General features: G+C 42.7%; 1 protein-coding gene across 6 annotated transcripts in view; it reads left to right on the forward strand.

Annotated features, from left to right (window-relative positions):
* Positions 1–21,795, forward strand: part of LOC129834461 (transcriptional enhancer factor TEF-1-like) — a 60,645-nt gene that overhangs the window by 27,386 nt on the left and 11,464 nt on the right. For 2 of the 6 annotated variants that reach the window (XM_055899464.1, XM_055899466.1), the window contains 3 exons: positions 14,317–14,381; positions 16,274–16,336; positions 20,939–20,950. In XM_055899464.1, coding sequence (XP_055755439.1) covers positions 14,317–14,381; positions 16,274–16,336; positions 20,939–20,950 — 140 coding nt within the window. Of the gene's footprint in view, positions 1–14,316; positions 14,382–16,119; positions 16,183–16,273; positions 16,337–20,938; positions 20,951–21,795 lie in introns of all 6 variants that reach the window. The other 4 variants (XM_055899461.1, XM_055899462.1, XM_055899463.1 and 1 more) reach the window with 4 other exon arrangements.

Genomic DNA, 21,795 nt, shown 5'->3' on the forward strand with positions numbered 1-21,795 from the left:
GTTTAGAGGTGGAAAATGTTACGGCTTTCTGTCATTTCAACTTGATGACTAAGATACAGGTAAGACAGGGCTTTACATACGATTCTGGAGATTGGCGACACTATCAGTCCACATACAGTCCACGTATGCCTTTGTCCTTCTTTTTTTGAAACAAAGCTTTCCCATTAATGCTATGCTGTGTGCTCTGTCATCTCATCAGTGGGCCGACCCATGCCCCTCCTATGGGCACTAAGTGGCACTTGGTTTGCAGGGATGCCAAGGATGAGTTAGGCATAATGAGCAGACCTGGCTCACCCCCGATGGCCCAGCTCTGTGCTCCTCTGGGGCCCGCCTCGCCGGCCCTGCAGTGCTTCCAGAGACAGCGAGCGGACCTGAGATCCCCCGCTGGGCGGATAATGAGGAATTCTGGGATCAGCTCAGGCTCCCTGAGTCACCTGCATTCACACAGATTGGAGTGTGCGGAACTTCAGGCCGGAGAGGCATCAGACACCTCCACAATAATCCCCTCTTTGTTCCTGAGCCATTGTGGCAATGGAGCACTGCTGTGTTTTTACACACATGAAGAAAAAATTCCAATTATATTATATTTTGTCTCCTGATAAGAGGAACTCTTGAAGTGTAATCTGAGTTTAGTCTGAACGGACTGGATGTGGGCATTGTGAGACTAGCAAGGGGTTGTGTTGAATAATGTAAAGGTTTAAAGGTCATGAGTTCATAGGTTGACACACCAAGTTATGTAGTCATTCTGGGTCAGTCAGTAAAGATGTTTCTGCTTCTATCTGCCCGTCTCTCTGTTTGTCGTCTGCCCCACTCACTACAGTATATTTAGTTTACTCTCTGGGACAACGCTTCCAATTGTCTGCTCCTTAAAATTCTGTCGGATTTTCAAAGGGAGATTGTTGCAGTATAACGAGACTCACATGACATTTCAGCCTCTAAAATTCGAGGAGGGTACCTTTTATATGTGCTCTTTGTGCTGTCACTTTAAACCAAGCTCAACGCTGACAATCCTGCTGCTGCTTGCCTGCACCTGTTGTTGTTTTGTGCCCGTGGCACTGAAGAGAGAGACGTGTGTGTGTGTGTGTGTTCATTCAATACGCCCAGCTCGAAAAGTATGAGGACAGGTGATAGAAACAGGTCGGGTTATATTTAAAACTGGTTTTCATATCGCTTATGTAATCGTAAAGTAATCAGTTTACATTCGAATGGATTTTCATCGAGATTCTCCGCTTTTTTTATGATCAGTACTGTTATTTTTAGTAGGGGTCTCCCCAGCATGTAGACCCCCGTGTTAACCTGTGTTGTTATTGAAGTGACCCTGTGTGAGGTGTGACCAAGCATGGCATGTTGGCACTTGTCGTAGATTCCTGTCTCCTGCCTGCCTGCTGCGTTAACCAGCCCCAGGCTGGGGATTGCACCACGCTTGGCTGCTCAGCCAGAACAATGGCCCCTGGACTCTTGTTGTTGTTATTTGTTGACCAGTGGGTGACGGGATGCTATTGGCAGGAGCTTAAATAGTGCTAAAGAGGCGGCTTACTCGCAGACGCAGAAAGAGGAACAGAGATTAGATTTTTATTTTATTTGAGATAGCATGCAACGTTTATGAATATTGAGGATACTTTTGGTGTATCCATATGTCAGGGTTAGGCGAAGGAAAATCCTTGTAAATCTCTTTCCGCTGGATTTGTTTCGTGACATTTAGGGACTTTTCGGTATATTATGTAAATCCATCAGCATACAGTAGCTGGTATGTCTGTTATGAACAGCAGTCTCAGTTTGTCTTTTATAGGTCAGGACCTCAGTTGGTTTATCAATGTCCAGACACAGGCTCCTCATCAGAATGGAATGTACCATGGAAACTCAGATGGTTTTCTTAGAGACTGTGAGAACCCAGACACATTTATACACAGACAAAGCAGACACACATACATGCATGTAGGCTAAACACACACACACACACACACACACACACACACACACACACACACACACACACACACACACACACACACACACACACACACACACACACACACATTCACGCACAAGCGCACACACACACATACACATTCACGCACAAGCGCACACACACACAAGCGCACACACACACACACACACACACACACACACACACACACACACACACACACACACACACACATAAACACGGACCTCTGTGTCCTAAAATGATCAACACTGAGGCTGTTTTTATCATTAAATGATTGTAGAAAATACAGTGTTTGTTTTTCCCATATAAAGGACACAATCAGATTTTCAAGTCCCATCCTGTTCTAACAATAGAAGAAAGAGCGCTTTCTAAGGATGCCATGTAATTCCTGACCTGCAGGGAAGATAGACTACAGAGGGTTACAGTGTGCTCAGTTGTGATTTGACCATGGCGAGGTTTGCTCAACGTTTTTTCAGGAAATGTTTGCATGCGAGAGCAGGGTTAGGTTAGTAGGGAATATTCTGCTGCCTGTGTGTGTCGGGGACTTTATGGGGTGTGTCCCAGCAGGGAAGCCTGTGTGAGTCTCTTTAGAGCTGGGCTGGTTTCAGGTTGCACGCTCCCAATTGGCTGCTTTTGTTTGAGTAAAAACCTGGAACTCTGGACTTCTTAAAGATGCAGTGTCTTATGCTCTCCATTCATGTATAGCATCAGTTTAACACTGATGATGGCACCATTTTATATTTATGAAACACTTTCTACTGATGAGACCAACCAATCTACACTGATAAAACCATTCTGTGTGATCAATGTAAGAATGGAATCTGTACTGTACCTCTATATTTTTCAACCAGTGCTCCTAAAGCCTGTCATTTAATGTTGGCAGCAGATGTTGAAGCCTGTGATTGTATGTCCAAGGTAAAGCCTATAGGATTCTCAGATGTAGAAACTGTAAGTCTGTTCATGAAGAGGATCATGAAGAATAGGTAGGAGATATGCTAACCTTGCCAATACTGCACAGTGTTTTTGCAGATAAAGGAGCTGCTCTTTGAAGACTTCTATACTCATATCGCAACAGCAGAGAAATTATCACATTGGGCACGTTTACTATCATTTACTATCATTTACTATCGTGTTTGGTCTGTATCACAGGCAGCTATCTCTTCCAGACTGATTGGAGCTGTCAGACTGTTACAGCCTTGACAGAGAGGATTGTGTGCGATTTCTCTGTTGGAAAATGATAGCATTCCCTCACAACTTTGAGAGATAAGGTTTTTACTTTCAGCCTGTGTGAGTTAAAGAGAAGCAAACAGGGAGAAGGAGAGGCAGACCACATCAGGGCCACAAAGTTGGGCTTTTCATTTACACATATTGGTCGCCGCTAACAGGTTTTTCTTTGTGTTCAGATGCTGGATTGATCCTGAGAGATTGAAAATATTGATTTAACCCTATGGGTGGGTGGTTGGGGGTGTCTCCCTGCCTGCCAGCCAGCGTCATGTTCACACATCGGCCGCGCTCCGCTACGAGTTCCACAGGGGACTCCTAATTACCGCTGCCCTTACAGATTAGTCCAGCAGCCAGTCCGACTGTAGCCTGACTCCCTGGTTGTTTATTTAATCCCTCTGTCCTTCTCTCTCTCCTCCTCCCCCACTACTCCTGAAAGACACACCCCGACCCAACGGCCAGGCCTGCCTCTGCAGTAATGTATGTGATGATATACTCAGTGGCTTCTAATTGATAGAGTGATTTAGACGAGTGCTGGTTGCGTTAATTGGTCCCCGGTGAGCGCATGTATTGCTCTGAGAGGGGGGAGTAGGCCTCAGCCGCAGGCTCGCCTAAGCAGGACAGGTCAGGGAGAGAGGACGTAGAGCCGGCCAGGGCCACTGAGTGATGGGTGGCGCCCCTAACTCCTCGCCCCTGTCCGAAACACAGTCGCCATTTAGCAGAGGTTAGCTGGTGTAATCCTCTCTGTGTCTCCATGAAGACCCGGGTCAGTAACCTGTTGATATCTGATGTCCCGTTAGCTTGAGAGAAAATACGCCACCTTTAATCTCTCATGGTTAACCTGACTCATTACCTCAACCACTCACTGGGCTTTTACCCCACTTTAAGGTCAGTTTAAGTTAAGTATTGATTTCTTTTTGGTGTTGGCAGATATAAATAGATTTTTAAAGAGGTATTAATTACATACAAAGACATTATAAGGAGATATTAATTGATCAGCAGTCAGATTTCCAGCCACCGAATGAGACTTTTTATCCATTAATCAGGCCTGAAGACTAAACACAGTGCCTTTGAGTGTCTGTGAGCACCGACCTCCACTGGGTTGAATTATGGATGTGTATCAGGAGTCGCGAGAACTTGGCGAAACCTATTCAGCTGGCCACTTTCTGCGGGTGAAAGTGATGGTCTATTACCACTGAATGCTTGTAGATCCTGGTTGCATACCATGCTGTTACTCACTGTAGAACAACAGTTTATCACATGACAATGATTAAGTAGCGGATATTGTTGGATGTCTCAATGACTGAATGAGAAACATTACTCAGGGTTGGGGTCTGCAGCTCTGTTTGTTCTTTGTTTGCTTAAGACCACAAATATAGCCTAGCCGTTCCATAGAAGAGCTCACCCTTTGTAGCCCTAATCATCAGAAGGAACTGCTTCTATTTTCTCAACCAATCAGCAAAGTCCTCACATTAGAAACCACAAATGAACAAACTGCAGAAATGGGATAGATTAATCACTTGAAATCATTGTGTATCTAAGAGAAAATGAGATTATACTTCAGCAAATATAAGATCTTATCTTCTCATAGATAAATACATTTTAGACAGAAGTATTTAAAATATATGTTTATGGTAGTTTTGCAACGTATTCGTTTGCAACAGATTACTAGCACATCGTTTTTAGAGAAATACTGTAAATGTATTTGAGTAATAGTTTTGAGTAATAGTAGGCCTGTTTCTAAAATGACAATCATATTATTACATTTGAATGTTACTTTCTATCATTTCACATTGTATGCTAAAGGTTATGTAGGAGATTGGGAACATCATTATATCTGTCTTTGAAAGTGGACTGGATTTTGCCTTTTTGTTTGTGGAGCTAATTTTATATGTAATTTTTAATGTTAAACATGATATTATGTAAACATCATCTTAAAAACATAAACTGTTCGTGTAAAACCATATGTGAGTTTAGTGAGTTATTCGAGGGCATTCATGTTTTCTAAATGGGTGATATAAATCTTTGTGGTTTCTGTCTGCCCTACCGGCCTGTTTGAGAAGTCCTGAAGAGGGGACACATTACTTAACCTCTCTGGGATATGTGGGACGGTAGCGTCCCACCTGGCCAACATCCAGTGAAAATACAGAGCGCCAAATTCAAAAAGATTACTATAAAAATGTTACTTTCATGAAATCACACATTCAATATGCCAAATTAAAGCTACACTTGTTGTGAATCAAGCCAACGTGTCAGATTTCAAACATGCTTTACGGCGAAAGCAAACAATGCTATTATCTGAGGATAGCACCCCAGCTAACAATAACAGACCATCATATTTCAACCCTCCCGGCGCGACACAAAACACAGAAATAAAGATATAATTCATGCCTTACCTTTGACGAGCTTCTACTGTTGGCACTCCAATATGTCAATTTCTCCATTTTGTTCGATTAATTCCGTCGATATATATCCAAAATGTCCATTTATTTGGCGCGCTTGATCCAGAAAAACACCGGTTCCAACTTGCACAACGTGACTACAAAATATCTCAAAAGTTACCTGTAAGCTTTGTCCAAACATTTCAAACTACTTTTGTAATACAACTTTAGGTATTTTTTTAACATAAATAATCAATAAAATCTAAGACGGGATGATCTGTGTTCAGTACCGGAGGAAAACAATGTGTAGCATGCTTTCTGGTCATGCGCCTCTAACAAACAGTACACTTCACTGGAGCCTCATTCGGAACATGGCTACTTCTTCATTTCTCAAAAGAAAAACCTCAACCAATTTCTAAAGACTGTTGACATCCAGTGGAAGCGATAGGAACTGCAGGCTCTACAAATCAAATAGTCAAATCATGGATTGTGGAATTTTGGGTGGAGGCTACAATGAATGTACAGATTGCAGATGACAAATCAGAATCCCTTACTATGTTTCACTTAAAATAATTCCTAAAAACATTCTTGAAAACATTTTGTGCAAAAAAACGAACATATGGTCTTTATTAATCCTTTTTTCCTCTTACCCAGCAGCATGGCACCATGCGATGGATTATTAAAGCAAGCTGAGTGAGTAGAATGTAGAGGATGTGTATACGTGTGTTTGCGTGTGACCTTGCCCTCTCAGCAGGAGGCAGATGGACGCACGCAGAGACAGCCTCTCTGGAAGATATATAGGCTTAAACTTTCAGTTTGTAAAAGCCAGGACGGATAGGTGGGACGTGTGTGTCTGTCATCATGGGGGGTGGGGTAAACTATTGTGACCCTAAGAATGGCCCGAGTGTGTGTGAACGTCGACGTGCCAACTTTGGCCTTGAAGTCTTTCTTAGGGCCCCATGCTTTAAATACGGGGGGGGGGGTTAAGCCACCCTAATAAGTAGCTGGTTGGCTGGAGTCAAATGCTGGGATCAACAGACGTTATCCTCTTTCTAAATGGATTTCACTGGCATAAGGGGCTGAGCCCCCTCTCCCTCTGACCCTAATTATTACTGATGAGAGAGCAGAGATTTGAAAAAAAGGGGGAGGAGGAAAAGGGGAGGGAGTTTCTTTGAGCCACACCTTCATGGGGAAACACCTGCAGGATCTTAGCAACTTCAATCCTTTATTTTTAGAAGCACTGGAATTGTTTCAGCTAGCCTCTCGCTCAAAGGACAGACCTATTGTTTTGTTCACTTTGGCAGCTCAGCAATAATTGTTTTTGTACAATTAACACCAATACAAAACAACATACTTTTGCAGTGTGATAATGTTTAATGATTATACAACTGGGCTATTGTTACGTCATTTTTGAAAATTATTTTGTGCATATTCAAATGTAGGTTACTTGAAACGGACAGCCAAACGTAGGACACCATTGTCTGTCACCTGTTCATTTTCCAGGCCACAAGTCTCCTTTATTGTTAGTGACAGGTTCTCCTCTTGGCAAGCGATGTTTCTCAGTGTGCCACTGTTCTTGTCAAGTTAAAGGCTCTCTGCCTCCTCTACCCACACCCTGATCCAGCCAGGGACCCTCCTGCTGAATGCCTCCAGATTGTTGGTTTAGTCTATTGTGATGCTAATGTCAGCCTGAGACCCCTGAGTCATCTATCAGGGATGACAAGGAAGTCAGGCCTATTGTCTGAACCTCTACTCCATCCACATAGAGAGAGAGGCTGGCCTCTGGCCCACACTGCATTCTGGGACAGGAAACCCAATGGAAAAGGATCAATGCTGCTCTTACTCTGCCCAGACAGGAAAACTGTCAAGCCATTTACATTGACAAGCATTCATGTAATCAATACTTACATAGATGCATGTGTCTTTAGGAGGGGGGGGGGGGAGAGAAGGAAGCACTTTCTCTGGTTTGAGAAAGTCCCCTGTAGTGCTCCTTGTCTTACAAATGAATGTTTTGAGACTGGAGAATGTGTAATAGGTGCTTTACCCAGTAGTTTCCTACAGCACAATGCTCTAAATATTGGGTTGAGATAATGACTGAGCAGTGCCCTAACATCTTACAGCGTGTTAAGCTTTCACAGGTCTAATTCAGGTTCAGCCTGGGCGAAATCACATTGGTGGTTCCTTTTGGGCCTTGACAAGTGACACTTGAGAAAATTACATTGTAATGAAAACGAATGATAGATATGTTTGGTGGGGGCGGGGCATATGGGCGAGAGGTTGCCCCCTGTGCTGTTCAAGGCGTGTCCCGTTGTCCTACTAAGACGAGAGAGTTAAAACCACATGAGGGAGCGCACCGCTGGTTGACATGGAGCCAGGCCCAGCACGGTCTCAACATCCATTGACATCATCGCCCACCGCAGGGCCAGATGTGACTGTGGTTGTGCCTGCATTAAACAAAAGTGCTGCTACAGGAAATGAGCGCCTTGAAAAGGAGGAAAAAAACCTTCAGCAAAGCGTTGTTATTACCACTCAAAGGACGTAACCAAGGCAGTTAAAACGTTTAATACACCATAACCTAAATTATTCCAATATTTATCATATGCGGGTGTATTGCTTTGGGGCCTTTTCAGATTTAATTATCTTTTCATTGATATGCCAGTGGAGATGCTTCGTTTACAATGGCCTCTGGGTGCGTGATCAATGGCAAATTTATGCACATCAAGCTCACTTATACTTATATAATTGACCAGTTCACCCTCTGGAGAAATATATCTCATCACTGCCATGGGTGAGAACATGTATGTCTGGGCTGAGTTCAAGTTCTGGGGGGTCAGCACCATTTTCAAACTAAATTAATATCTCATACCATATATATTCAGTGGATATTATGGCCACATGACCCAGATCTATCTCATTCCCTTCTTCAGATGAGGCTCTAACACTGCTGTTCTCCTGGCAGGTGACAATAGTCAGGCCACAGCACCACCTGCCTTTCCCCGGTGTCACTCACCACTCATACGTAGCAGGATACTTTAGAATACGGGCTGAAGCAGAAGAACATGTGGTCTACACACGTGGGATGAACTAACTTCAACTCAAACATCAATATACTGTATCCCCTGCAAGACTCAGCTTCTCTGCTTTTCATAGAGCAGCTAATGATGGAAGCTTTGTTAACAGTGATTAGTTTAAATACAGAGACAGTAATGTGATGAGAACGGAAGAGGAGAGAGAGTCAAGACATTTAAATGATGAGAAGGGCTTACCAAGAAAAACATCCAAAAGGACTCATTCAAGGTAGAAAGGATTTGGAGCGCTCAACAAAAAATGACACAGTGGGGATTTTTGAAACGTTGAAAAAGACTATGAAGTTCAGAGGAAATTATTACTAAAGAGGGAGTTCAACTCTGAGTAATGCTAATGTTACTCAAAGTAGTGTGATGGAACATTGTCAGAATATGCCTAGGGAAAGTGGAGGAGTTGTAAATAAGCTGGGAGTCTGTTATTTTTGGGGGGAAGCAGGCTCCAGCAGCACCAGAGGGGGTATGAGTGGGGTGGGGTAGAGGCAGTGTGGGGGCTGGCGGTAGGGGGGTTTTGGATGGGAGCTAGGAGCAAGCAGACACAGCAGCTGTGTAAACCCCAATAGTCCAGGGAGGGATAGAGCGAGGGGGGGGGGGGACTTTCCAGCTAGGCCAGTTAACCTCATAGACTACTGCAGTCTCACTCAAACATTTATTTACAGTTTAATGGTGGAATGTGTTATGTGCTACAATAACTTCATACCTTAGATGTTTCAAACCACGAATAAAGTGGTGCTGCTGTAGGAACCATGGCAGCTAATAGGCCTAAGCAGCAGGTCATCCACCACATATTGAATTAAAAGTGTGTTTGTACACCCTTACCGTCCGGCAAACGTTACCGGAGCATCGGCTCTCGGACCAACAAGCTCCGAGACAGCTTCTACCCCCAAGCCTTAAGACTGCTAAATAGTTCATTAATGGTTACCGGGATTATCTGCACTGACCCTATCTTGCACTGACTCTATGCACACTCACAAGACTATATATACACAATATATACACACTCACTACACTGACACTGACACTCTCACACAAAACCCACAAGCATTCACATTCACTACACACACACACACACACACACACACACACACACACACACACACACACACACACACACACACACACACACACACACACACACACACACACACACACACACACACACACACACACACACACACACACGTAACGGATGTGAAATGGCTAGCTAGTTAGCGGGTGCGCGCTAGTAGCATTTCAATCAGTTACGTCACTTGCTCTGAGACTTAAGTAGTGTTGCCCCTTGCTTTGCAAGGGCCGCGGCTTTTGTGGAGCAATGGGTAACGATGCTTCGTGGGTGTCAGTTGTTGATGTGTGCAGAGGGTCCCTGGTTCGCGCCCGTGTCGGGGCGAGGGGACGGTTTAAAGTTATACAGTTACATTGATGCTGTTGACCCGGATCACTGGTTGCTGCGGAAAAGGAGGAGGTTGAAAGGGGGGTGAGTGTAACAGATGTGAAATGGCTAGCTAGTTAGCGGGTGCGCGCTAGTAGCATTTCAATCAGTTACGTCACTTGCTCTGAGACTTAAGTAGTGTTGCCCCTTGCTTTGCAAGGGCCGCGGCTTTTGTGGAGCGATGGGTAACGACTGTGCTTCGTGGGCGACCGTTGTTGATGTGTGCAGAGGGTCCCTGGTTCGCGCCCGTGTCGGGGCGAGGGGACGGTTTAAAGTTATACTGTTACACACACACACACACACACACACACAATTTAACTTTTATTATTATCTATCCTGATGCCTAGTCACTTTACCCTGCCTTCATGTACATATCTACCTCAAATACCTCATCTGGTACTGGTACTCCCTGTATATAGCTCCACATTGATCTGGTACTGGTACTCCCTGTATATAGCTCCACATTGATCTGGTACTGGTACTCCCTGTATATAGCTCCACATTGATCTGGTACTGGTACTCCCTGTATATAACTCCACATTGATCTGGTACTGGTACTCCCTGTATATAGGTCCACATTGATCTGGTACTGGTACTCCCTGTATATAGGTCCACATTGATCTGGTACTGGTACTCCCTGTATATAGCTCCACATTGATCTGGTACTGGTACTCCCTGTATATAGCTCCACATTGATCTGGTACTGGTACTCCCTGTATATAGCTGCACATTGATCTGGTACTGGTACTCCCTGTATATAGATCCATTCTTGTGTATTTTATTCCACTTGTGTTACATTTTTTCTTTTTATGATTATTTTTTAACTCTGTATAGTTGGGAAGGGCTCGTAAGCAAGTTTTCCACGGTTAAGTCTACACCCGTTGTATTCGACTCGTGACAAATAACATTTGATTTGATTTTTGATTGCAGGGGCAGAAAAAGTGCATTCCTGTGGTCAGGCTTGAGTGGACTGTGACTATATTCTTTACTACTATTGTAACACCCAGCAGGGCTAGGGACCAGGGTGAGGCTGTTCCAGGATCCTCCCAGGGAGGAAGGATGCTCAGGGCCAAATTAGATTTCTGACTGAATGAAGAATCAGCTCTGGGGGACAATCCCAGGAAGAGTGGACCAACTGGCTCTTTGTGGTGCTGTGGTTTGAGTGCCATTGATATGGCCCAGGACCTTCAGGGTCATTGAGATTCAGAGGAGACCATTCTTACCGGGGGGAAGGAATCCACAGAGCATGCCTATTAGCATGACTCTACTCTGGGGATCACACCATAAATATCTAATCCTTTTCCTGCTGCTTTGAGTGACAACAAGAACCCTCCTTCAAGAGTTAACTCCCTCAGTCAACCCCCATCCCCTCGCCATGACTTTCCCTATTTTCCTCCAGTGGGGCACAACTATCCACCGTCAACCTGAGTGAAAATGAAATCGTGGTCCCAACTCCCAAACGATGGTCCCAACTCCCGAAGATTGAGAGCTTCCCCCTCAGCAATTCCCTTCCAGCGCTCTGTAACTCAGACGGATGCCCAGGGCATCATCGGTTACGATGCAGGGTTACTTTTGTCCAGCAGGAAACCTCTGAAGGAGAGATGCAGAGGAGCCAGGCCAGCGTAAAAGTCTGGTCTTGCGTTGGGAGAAGGTGTTAGCCAACATGTTGACAGATAGTGGAGGAAAACAGGCTGCTGCAGAGTCTTAAGGGGTAATAATTCATCCCAGTCATATACCTCACTAAATAAGATGAACAGCTCATGTCAGCTCCGACTCTTACCTCCCACAGAGTTGAAATAAGCATGTGTGATGAAGCAGAGCTGGGACCCTGATGTTCATGTGGAGAAAAGGGTCTATCTTGATTCACAACAACTTTCAACTCCCTGAATGCTATTGGTTCTCACTGTTTAGGGCATAGTAATCTGTTGATTCTCATTGAAATAATCTGCTAATCTGTTTTGAATTGATTGTTCTCATTTGTATGAATTTAATTACTTCTTTCACTTTAGTTAAGAAAAAACGTTCATGGCATTGAAAAGCTTGTTTGATCCAATGCCAATTTTTTCCAATTATGTTATGTGCTTTTAAAAGAGGAAATTAAAAACACAACTGTACTTGAAAAGTGTGAATGAAAAGGAAAGAGAGAGAGGGAGAAAGAAAGTCATCTGGCACTGCTTAGGTTCCAGTGAAATGAAAAGGCCGGACTTTAAAACGTTGAATTAGAACTCTCAACAGGGGTAACTTCTCTACCGCGCGACTCCAGGCACTGCGCCACATCTCCCAGAGTAAAACACAAGTGTTGATTAGTTTACGGGAGACACAGTATTGCTCCTTAGAAACATTTTGAGTAGGTCGGAGAGAGGTTGAATAAAGTGGATTCAGAGTGCTGAATGTGGCCAGTTGCTGTTTTAGAAAATGTTGTTTTGCAGTGGAAACACAGGAAAGAAAGCAGGCTCGCCAAGACCCGCTGAGCAGTCTTTTTTCAGCCTGGTCAAGAAAAAAAAGAAAATTCAGCAGTAAGCATTTGTGTGCTTTGATCTAGGAATCAGGCATCTGCATGAATGCCCTTATTGTCATGTTATGTGTACACAGTGTGTGAATTATTGAAAACAGCGCGGCCCCTAGGTTCATCTGGGAGAGATTACAGTGCGGGGCATGCTGGGAGGCCCGGGCCGGGATTGAAATCCCCAGATGCTGTTTATTTTTCCAGGGGAAGGAGACCTGATTCAGTCACCCTGGCCTTGTCTAAATGCTCCTTGTGAGGAGGCGAGACTTGGGTCACGACTCTCGCCACACCCCTCCTGGTGCCTTGCCCACAACAATCCCCAGCCCGTGTCACGCAGCAGAGCAACACCTGTCTGGGTGTGCCAGACACATGGAGCAAGGTGTTGTGCTACACAACATGTGTTTACTTAACTTCTTTGTGCGTTGATTTAAATGTGCTATTTTGAAAAGGCACTGGTAAATCTGCTACATCAGGGTGTCTTCTTTCAAAAGAAACTGAACATTTGACATGCTTAAATATAGAGCCAGTAGTGAATCTAGGGGCTAATACATTTGATAAAATAGTGAAAGCAAACATCTTGGCATCCAAACCCCTCTGGCATCCAAAAATAACACTGAGGGAGACAGCCAGAGAGAGAGGGGGAGAGAGAGAGAGAGACCCTCTCCGTTGACAGGTGTTGTTAATGGCAGTAACTCAAGGGGCAGTACCCAGACTGAACGTCCTTTCATCTGGCACACCTGAACAGAGCGCGCTCCCTGGGTTCACAGCAGGTGGAGGCTTCTGCCTGGCTGCCTCGGTGTGACATTACACAAACAACAGGCAGCACATACAGCCCCAGCCTAACAACCCAGACCTGCCTGTCGCCACCTCCACTACGCTTGTTCTATACTTCACTTTAGTCACCATCCTCATGTGCAGCATCTGCATTAGGCGCTCCATCCACTGCCTTTCACAGGAAATGTTGTAGCTTTTCCATTCTGAGAACACAGTCACTGCTCCGTAGCCAATGTACCGTTGTATATTGATGATGCTAAGTGAAATATCAAGACACAGCCTTTCAATTAGCTGGAGAAAAAAGCCTGTTTGGTTGTTTAAAGGACGTGTTGCATTACATGGGAGGGAGAAGTAGGTCCATGGCATTGGTTGCCTTCAGCTGGACACATAATTAGAGTGGCTCCTTACCTATAATTTGCGTAATAGTTTTGGGGTGGCGGTATGTTATTACCATATGAAAAGGCTAAGCAGGGGTCATTGTGCATCGCTGCAGCAATTAGAGGCGAGCTGAGGGCAGAAGAATGTTTGGAGCTGCCATTAATTGGAAATCACTACAAAGCCCATGCTTTAATAATCATTTAGTGAGAACAGCACTGCTTAAATTAATACATTTCCAGTGCCATTATTTACAGTAACAGTATGAATGTCTGGATCAGTTTCCTTTCATAGCGTGAGGCTTTGAAGAGAATGGGATTCAATTAGATGAATTTGAAAGGCTGTAGGCTTGTTGTAAGGCTTTTGCATGCTAATGCAACATGCCCCTTTTACATTTAAATGGGATTTTTGTTTGTTTGTTTTTCGTGATGTATATAGTGAGATGTAAATGTCTGATGATTATACAGTATGATGCATATTTGACTATTGTGTGCTTCATTTGTGTCATTGTAAATTAAAAGGACACATGAAGTCCAGGGTCTCAATGATGGCTTATTTTGTGCTAACCTTTCTCACTCCTTGCTTTGTGCTTTGTGCAGGTCGGAATGAGCTGATCGCGCGATACATCAAGCTTCGGACTGGAAAGACGAGGACGAGGAAGCAGGTAAGAAGGGAGCAGAAAAGTTTGCATGGCATGTTAAAACTGAAGAAGGCCTTCACATCTGAATGTACCCGCTGCCTGTGTTTCTGCTGGAGAGAACACAGGGCACGCACACGCACACGCACACACACACACACACACACACACACACACACACACACACACACACACACACACACACACACACACACACACACACACACACACACACACACACACACACACACACACACACACACACACACACACACACACACACACGCACACACACACACACAGTTGCATGGAGCTTTGCTGCATGCTTGGTCTGATGGGAGGCTGTCTTACCAGACCCTGGATGTGTTCCGTCTTCTTACAGTTATCCTGCATGAGAAGATGCCTCTGCAAAAGCTCTCTCTCTCTCTCTCACACACACACACACACACACTGACTTGGACACCCTCACATTACAGTAACTCAACTATAACACACTTGTTCCGTCTGGAAGAGTGTTATAAGATGGATACATTACTCAATATTTGTTGTAAAAAATGTATTCAGTGTTTTAAAATAATCACAACAGAAACTGGATTAGGACATAGATGATAGGACATTGATTAATAACAAAATTATTGTTTTCTGTTTCCAGTTGATGTAAGCAACAGACTGTAGATATAAATAGATGTTACCCATAAGCTCCCATAATATCAGTTGGTGGGAAGGTGTCTGTTCATGAGGTCCATCAGTCTGGTTGAGCAGGAAGTCATGTTCATATGTCCATGATAAACACCCCTGTGTCCAGACTGACACTATAGCTGGGTGGGAATTGATCAGCCAGCTAGAGAAAAGTCATGTGTGCTATGTCTCTGTAATTCACTCTCTCAATGGGGAATCACACAAGATAGAAGGTTGTTTGCCTGCTGTAATATAATTTATGATACAACCAAAAAACACAAATATTTGATATTTAATTATTGTAGTGTTGAGATGTTAAGAAATCAGTCTCAATCAGAAATAATGGTAATCTATGAGTTAATTAACATCATTTGAAATATAATGATTACTTCCACATTCACTGTTTAAACAATATCAAGACATAGGTTGATTACAATAAGGAATGTCAGATTGAATTGTAATTGTAATCTTATTTGGCTTGAACGGAGTACTTCCCCATCACCCTGCTCCCCCTATTAACAGACATGCTTTTAGGCGTTGATCATTCCCCGGTGAACTGCCTCAACAGCCACTTGTGAGTGATTGGCCTAATTAAGACCGAGAGGAGAGGAAGGAAATCCCCCTAAGACCAAGTGTTCGTCCCTCCCCCGTTAGAAATACAGACTGACCACACATTATCTTACTATAGCCAACCATTTACACTACTGAATATTTTATACAAAAGCATGACATATTTCCAAGTCTGTGTGAATGTTGAAAGCAGCATGGGCCTCTGAAACGACTTATCCGGCTCCCTTAAGAATACAAGACTGGCCGATTCTCATTCAGTACACAGTCGATCACATCTGCGCCCTGTTAATGTGTGCTAAAGAGGCCTGCATCCTTCTTAATCAGCTCACTTAAGTGACAACAACAGGCAACACAATGCTTTGTGGCTGTGAGCTTGGTGTGTGGCTTGGAGATGCTTCTATTATCCTATTGGGCAGCTCAAATCCCCCTGAAGTGTTCTCAACAAAGAGATGTGTAATCCTTTTTGTATTTTTGGTTTTCTTGTTTTTTCTCTCTTCTTTTGTTTTAAAAAATGGAGGTGTCTAGTCACATACAGGTCTTAGCAAGAAAGAAAGTTCGAGAAATCTCAGCTGCCATCAAGGTACGTCTGGCTTTGCCCAGTTGCAGGGGGGCTTTTCATCGTCATGGTTACAGGCTGTTCCTTTGTTTTCCTCCCCTCCCCTACCCCGCAGGTGTCTAGTCACATTCAGGTTCTTGCCAGAAGGAAATCTCGTGAGTTTCATTCCAAGCTAAAGGTATGCGCTTTTCTGCTTTTGGGCTTGTGGTTGCTGTGCGTCGTCTTACTTCCTGTTTCCCGTGGTAACAGAGTGAATGCCTGACGCTCTGATTCCCGTAGCCTAGATCCCCTGCTTATGATTAGAATTCATAATATAACACACACACACACACACACACAAACACACACACACACACACACACACACACACACACACACACACACACACACACACACACACACACACACACACACACACACACACACACACACACACACACACACACACACACACACACACACTTCTCCTTAAGTGTTTTATTTCTATTTTCTTTATTGTCATTGAACAATAAGTGAATTTGCTTTGAAAACAATTATAAGGATCTCTAAGGAACTTAAGAACTATATTTTAGGGTTGTGAACAATATAAGATTTAGTATTACTAGTGTCCATAATGCAAGTCTGAAAATAGATCGAATTTTTAAATGTTTTTATTTATTTAACTATTCAAGTCAGTTAAGAACAAATTCTTATTTACAATGATGGCCTACACCGACCAAACCCGGGACGACGCTGGGCCAATTGTGCGCTGCGCTATGGGGACTCCCAGTCACAGCCCGTTGTGATACAGCCTGGATTCAAACCAGGGTGTCTGTAGTAGAGGTCGACCGATTATGATTTTTTTTAAACCGATACCGATTATTGGAGGACCAAAAAAAGCTGATACCAATTAATCGCCCGAGAGAAACAAAAAAAAAAGTTTTTATTTGTAATAATGACAATTACAAGAATACTGAATGAACACTTATTTTAACTTAATATAATACATCAATAAAATCAATTTAGCCTCAAATACATAATGAAACATGTTCAATTTGGGTTAAATAATGCAAAAACAAAGTGTTGGAGAAGAAAGTAAAAGTGCAATATGTGCCATGTAAAAAACCTAACATTTAAGTTCTTTGCTCAGAACATGAGAACATATGAAATCTGGTGGTTCCTTTTAACATGAGTCTTCAATATTCCCAGGTAAGAAGTTTTAGGTTGTAGTTATTTTAGGACTATTTCTCTCTATACCATTTGTATTTCATATACCTTTGACTATAGGATGTTCTTATAGGCACTTTAGTATTGCCAGTGTAACAGAATAGCTTCCGTCCCTCTCCTCGCCCCTACCTGGGCTCGAACCAGGAAAACATCGACAACAGCCACCCTCGAAGCATTGTTACCCATCGCGCCACAAAAGCCGCGGCCCTTGCAGAGCAAGGGGAACAACTACTTCAAGGTCTCAGAGCGAGTGACGTCACCGATTGAAACGTTATTAGCGCGCACCCCGCTAATTAGCTAGCCATTTCACATCGGTTACACCAGCCTAATCTCGGGAGTTGATACGCTTGAAGTCATAAACAGTGCAATGCTTGAAGCACACCGAAGAGTTGCTGGCAAACGCACGAAAGGGCTGTTTGAATGAATTCTTACGAGCCTGCTGCTGCCTACCACCTCTCAGTCAGACTGCTCTATCAAATCATAGACTTAATTATAACATAATAACACACAGAAATACGAGCCTTAGGTGATTAATATGGTCAAATCCAGAAACTATAATTTCGAAAACAAAACGTTTATTCTTTCAGTGAAATACGGAACTTTTCCGTATTTTATCTAACGGGTGGCATCCATAAGTCTAAATAGTCCTGTTACATTGCACAACCTTCAATGTTATGTCATAATTACGTGAATTTCTTAGTTCGCAACGAGCCAGGCGGCCCAAACTGTTGCATATACCCTGACTCTGCGTGCAATGAACGCAAGAGAAGTGACACAATTTCCCTAGTTTAATATTGCCCGCTAACCTGGATTTCTTTTAACTAAATATGAAAATATACTTCTGTGTATTGATTTTAAGAAAGGCATTGATGTTTATGGTTAGGTACATTCATGCAACGATTGTGCTTTTTTCGCAAATGCGCTTTTGTTAAATCATCCCCGTTTGGCGAAGTTGGCTGTCTTTGTTAGGAACAAATAATCTTCACACAGTTCGCAACAAGCCAGGCAGCCCAAACTGCTGCATATACACTGACTGTGTTGCACAGAACGCAAGAGAAGTGACACAATTTCCCTAGTTAAAAGAAATTAATGTTAGCAGGCAATATTAACTAAATATGCAGGTTTAAAAATATATACTTGTGTATTGATTTTAAGAAAGGCATTGATGTTTATGGTTAGGTACACATTGGTACAACGACAGTGCTTTTTTCGCAAATGTTTTTGTTTAATCACCCATTTGGCGAAGTAGGCTGTGATTCAATGATAAATTAACAGGCACCACATCTATTATATGCAACGCAGGACAAGCTAGTAATATCATCAACTATGTGTAGTTAACTAGTGATTATGTTAAGATTGATTGTTTTTTATAAGATACATTTAATGCTATCTAGCACCTTACTTTGGCTCCTTGCTGCACTCGCATAACAGGTAGTCAGCCTGCCACGCAGTCTCCTCGTGGAGTGCAATGTAATCGGCCACGAACTATGTCCAAAAATGCAGATTACCTATTGTTATGAAAACTTGAAACCGGCCCTAATTAATCGGCCATTCCGATTAATCAGTCGACCTCTAGTCTGTAGTGACACCTCTAGCACTGAGATGCAGTGCCTTAGACCGCTACGCCACTCGGGAGCATATATAGATATAATGTGAATGAGAAATTCAATATTCTCACGAGAGCAAGGCTTGCTAAATATTCTAAATCTGTTCCACAGAGCTCAGAGTGGACACTCTTAAAAAGAGCTTAAAGAATTTCACTTTCTTCTGTATTTTTTGTCAAGAAAAATATGTTCATGTTTGTCCAGACATCCAGAGAGTTAAATGAAAATGAGCCCAACTGCGTTGGATCCTTATAAAACCCTCAAAGCAAATGGCGCTTACAGTTTGTAGACTTTGTTGCTTCTTTCTTTCTGTTTGGCATGACAATGTGAACCCAGAATCAGAGTTTGGTACTGGTGTTATCTGTACTGTATGTGGGAAAGCATGTTGGCAAGATGCATTGGCTGTTGGTGAGTGGCTGAGAGCTGGAGTTCAGAGGTCATCAGCAGAACTCTGTTTACATGTCATAAGCAGACACACTATCAGCCACTGATGTGCTGCATGTTAAAATCGTTTAGGTTCAAAGACTAAGGGTGGTCTATGAAAAAACCTTTGCCTTACTTTTGTTGTTGCTGTTTTAACCTTATCATCTTTCCCTGAGTTAAGACCATGAGGAAGCAGCATCTCATCTGCCCTCTGCTGTTGTGCCAACCCTCCATATTGATAACTCTAGGCTATCACATTGACATGGCTATCTGTTGCCTTCTTTTCTCTGTGTACATGTGTAGCTGTCCTATTACATTCTTCCTCTGTGACTCATTTTACCAATAGCAATGTGTTGAAAATCATGTGCTAACACCAAATATACCTTTTCAAAAATGTCTTGTGAAAAGAAATATATTGTGAAAGGTGTAATCTTGTAATACATGTACCTGTAATTCAAAACATTTTTACAAGGGTCATTTGGTAATGTATGTGTGTTTAAGGACCAGATTTCTTTCTCTCTCGTCTTTATGAGGGGATGACTACATCTTTTGACTTTCCCCTGTTCCCAGTGTTCAGATGGATTAATGACCCCTCATTAGTGTGTGTGTGTGTGTGTGTGTGTGTGTGTGTGTGTGTGTGTGTGTGTGTGTGTGTGTGTGTGTGTGTGTGTGTGTGTGTGTGTGTGTGTGTGTGTGTTCATCAGCCAGCTGTGAATGCCTGGTCTTTCAGGCACACTGCGGCTGTCTGAGTTAAAACAGCCATCTTTTGTACGGGTCTCTGTCTACTCTCATCTAAAGCAAATTAGAGATCAGCAGCAAAGAAAAAGGCACGCGTCCCCCTCCATTTTACAGGGAACATCTCTGTAAATCTGCTCTGTCTCTTTTCTTATCTGAGACATGTTGAGTGAAATGACAGTCATTATGGTGCCATTCTTTGTGCTACTTCTCTCAAACCATAGCTGACCATAGTGATCAAATCCTCAGACATTCCAAGTCCACCACATTCTCCAAAATGTCCCACCCCACATTATTATTATTATCCACGTTTCAATGTGACAGCAGTGCTAGTTGATTAAGGAGTCTGAGGTTCCTGTACCGATACATTATTTCAGTGTATTGTTTTGACAGAGGACATGGCATGAATACTTCAAAGTGCAGTTTGCTTTGAATACACATTTGAACATTTTATACTATTTAACAATGGTATTTTGTTAGTCTAGGTTTTCTTACATTTTTGTTACGACCAAAGGATATAATGTCCTAAAATATGATACAATAGAATTCATATAATTTTGCAACCATTATTATAATCAAATCTGATTAACTGAAATCTGATTAATTGAATGAAATCATACAACTTTCACCTACATTGTTAAATTGATTAAAGTGATTTCTAGAAATGCTCTTTGTTATCAGGGTATTGTGTGTTGGATCATTGAAATTAAAATGCTGATTGATAAAACATACATTTTTACATTTTGCTAAAGCGGGATTGTTGTCCAGATAGATTGTAAAATTACAATAAAACCTTGTTTGTTTGCATTCAGGTTACAAGCATGGTAAGTATCAATTATCCGTCCAAGCTCCTGGCTCTGCTCTTGCCAGACCTGTCAGCTGCTTGAGTATCTTTGCTTCTGCTATAGTACCATAGCTGCTGCTGCAGCCCAGTGACTGTCTAGTCTGTGGGCCTCTGTCATAGCTTCACACCACTGCATCTACAGATACTGTACAGCTCTTGCCAGCATGCTTACCCTCAGCTTCTGCATGTGTTCTCATGGGAATCCTAGTTCTGTAGGGATGGGTCAGAAGTCATACTGTATACTGCTCTACTTGTGTTGTGATAAGAAACAAAATTTCTGTTTGTTTGTGCTGCTGTGTTAACACAGTAGAAACGGAATGCCATAGATAGGGTTTAGCGGGATAGTATATAGCAGACTACTGAGTGGAACTGATGCTAGCGAGTATTTTTCCATCGTTCCCTCAGCCACTAACTCCTTAACTCACTACTCCTGCTATGGATTAATTAACCATGCTTGATATCAACATTAAATTAAATGTGATTAAATTGTTTCTGATACACAAAGGCTGAGAGTAGTCCTCATGTACTGTATTGAGCTGAAGTCTTTATTTTTTTATATTAAAAAAAAAGAAAATTAACCAGGTAGACCAGTTGAGAACTGCGAGCTGGCCAAGATAAAGCAAAGCAGTGTGACACAAACAACACAGAGTTACACATGGGATAAACAAACGTACAGTCAATAACACAATAGAAAAATCTATATACAGAGTGTGCAAATGTATTAAGATTAGGGAGGTAAGGCAAAAAATAGGCCATAGTGGCAAAATAATTACAATTTAGCAATTAAACACCGGAGTGATAGATGTGCAGAAGATGAAAGTGCAA

This window comes from Salvelinus fontinalis, chromosome 35 (assembly GCF_029448725.1).
Source record: "Salvelinus fontinalis isolate EN_2023a chromosome 35, ASM2944872v1, whole genome shotgun sequence".
NCBI lineage: Eukaryota > Metazoa > Chordata > Actinopteri > Salmoniformes > Salmonidae > Salvelinus > Salvelinus fontinalis.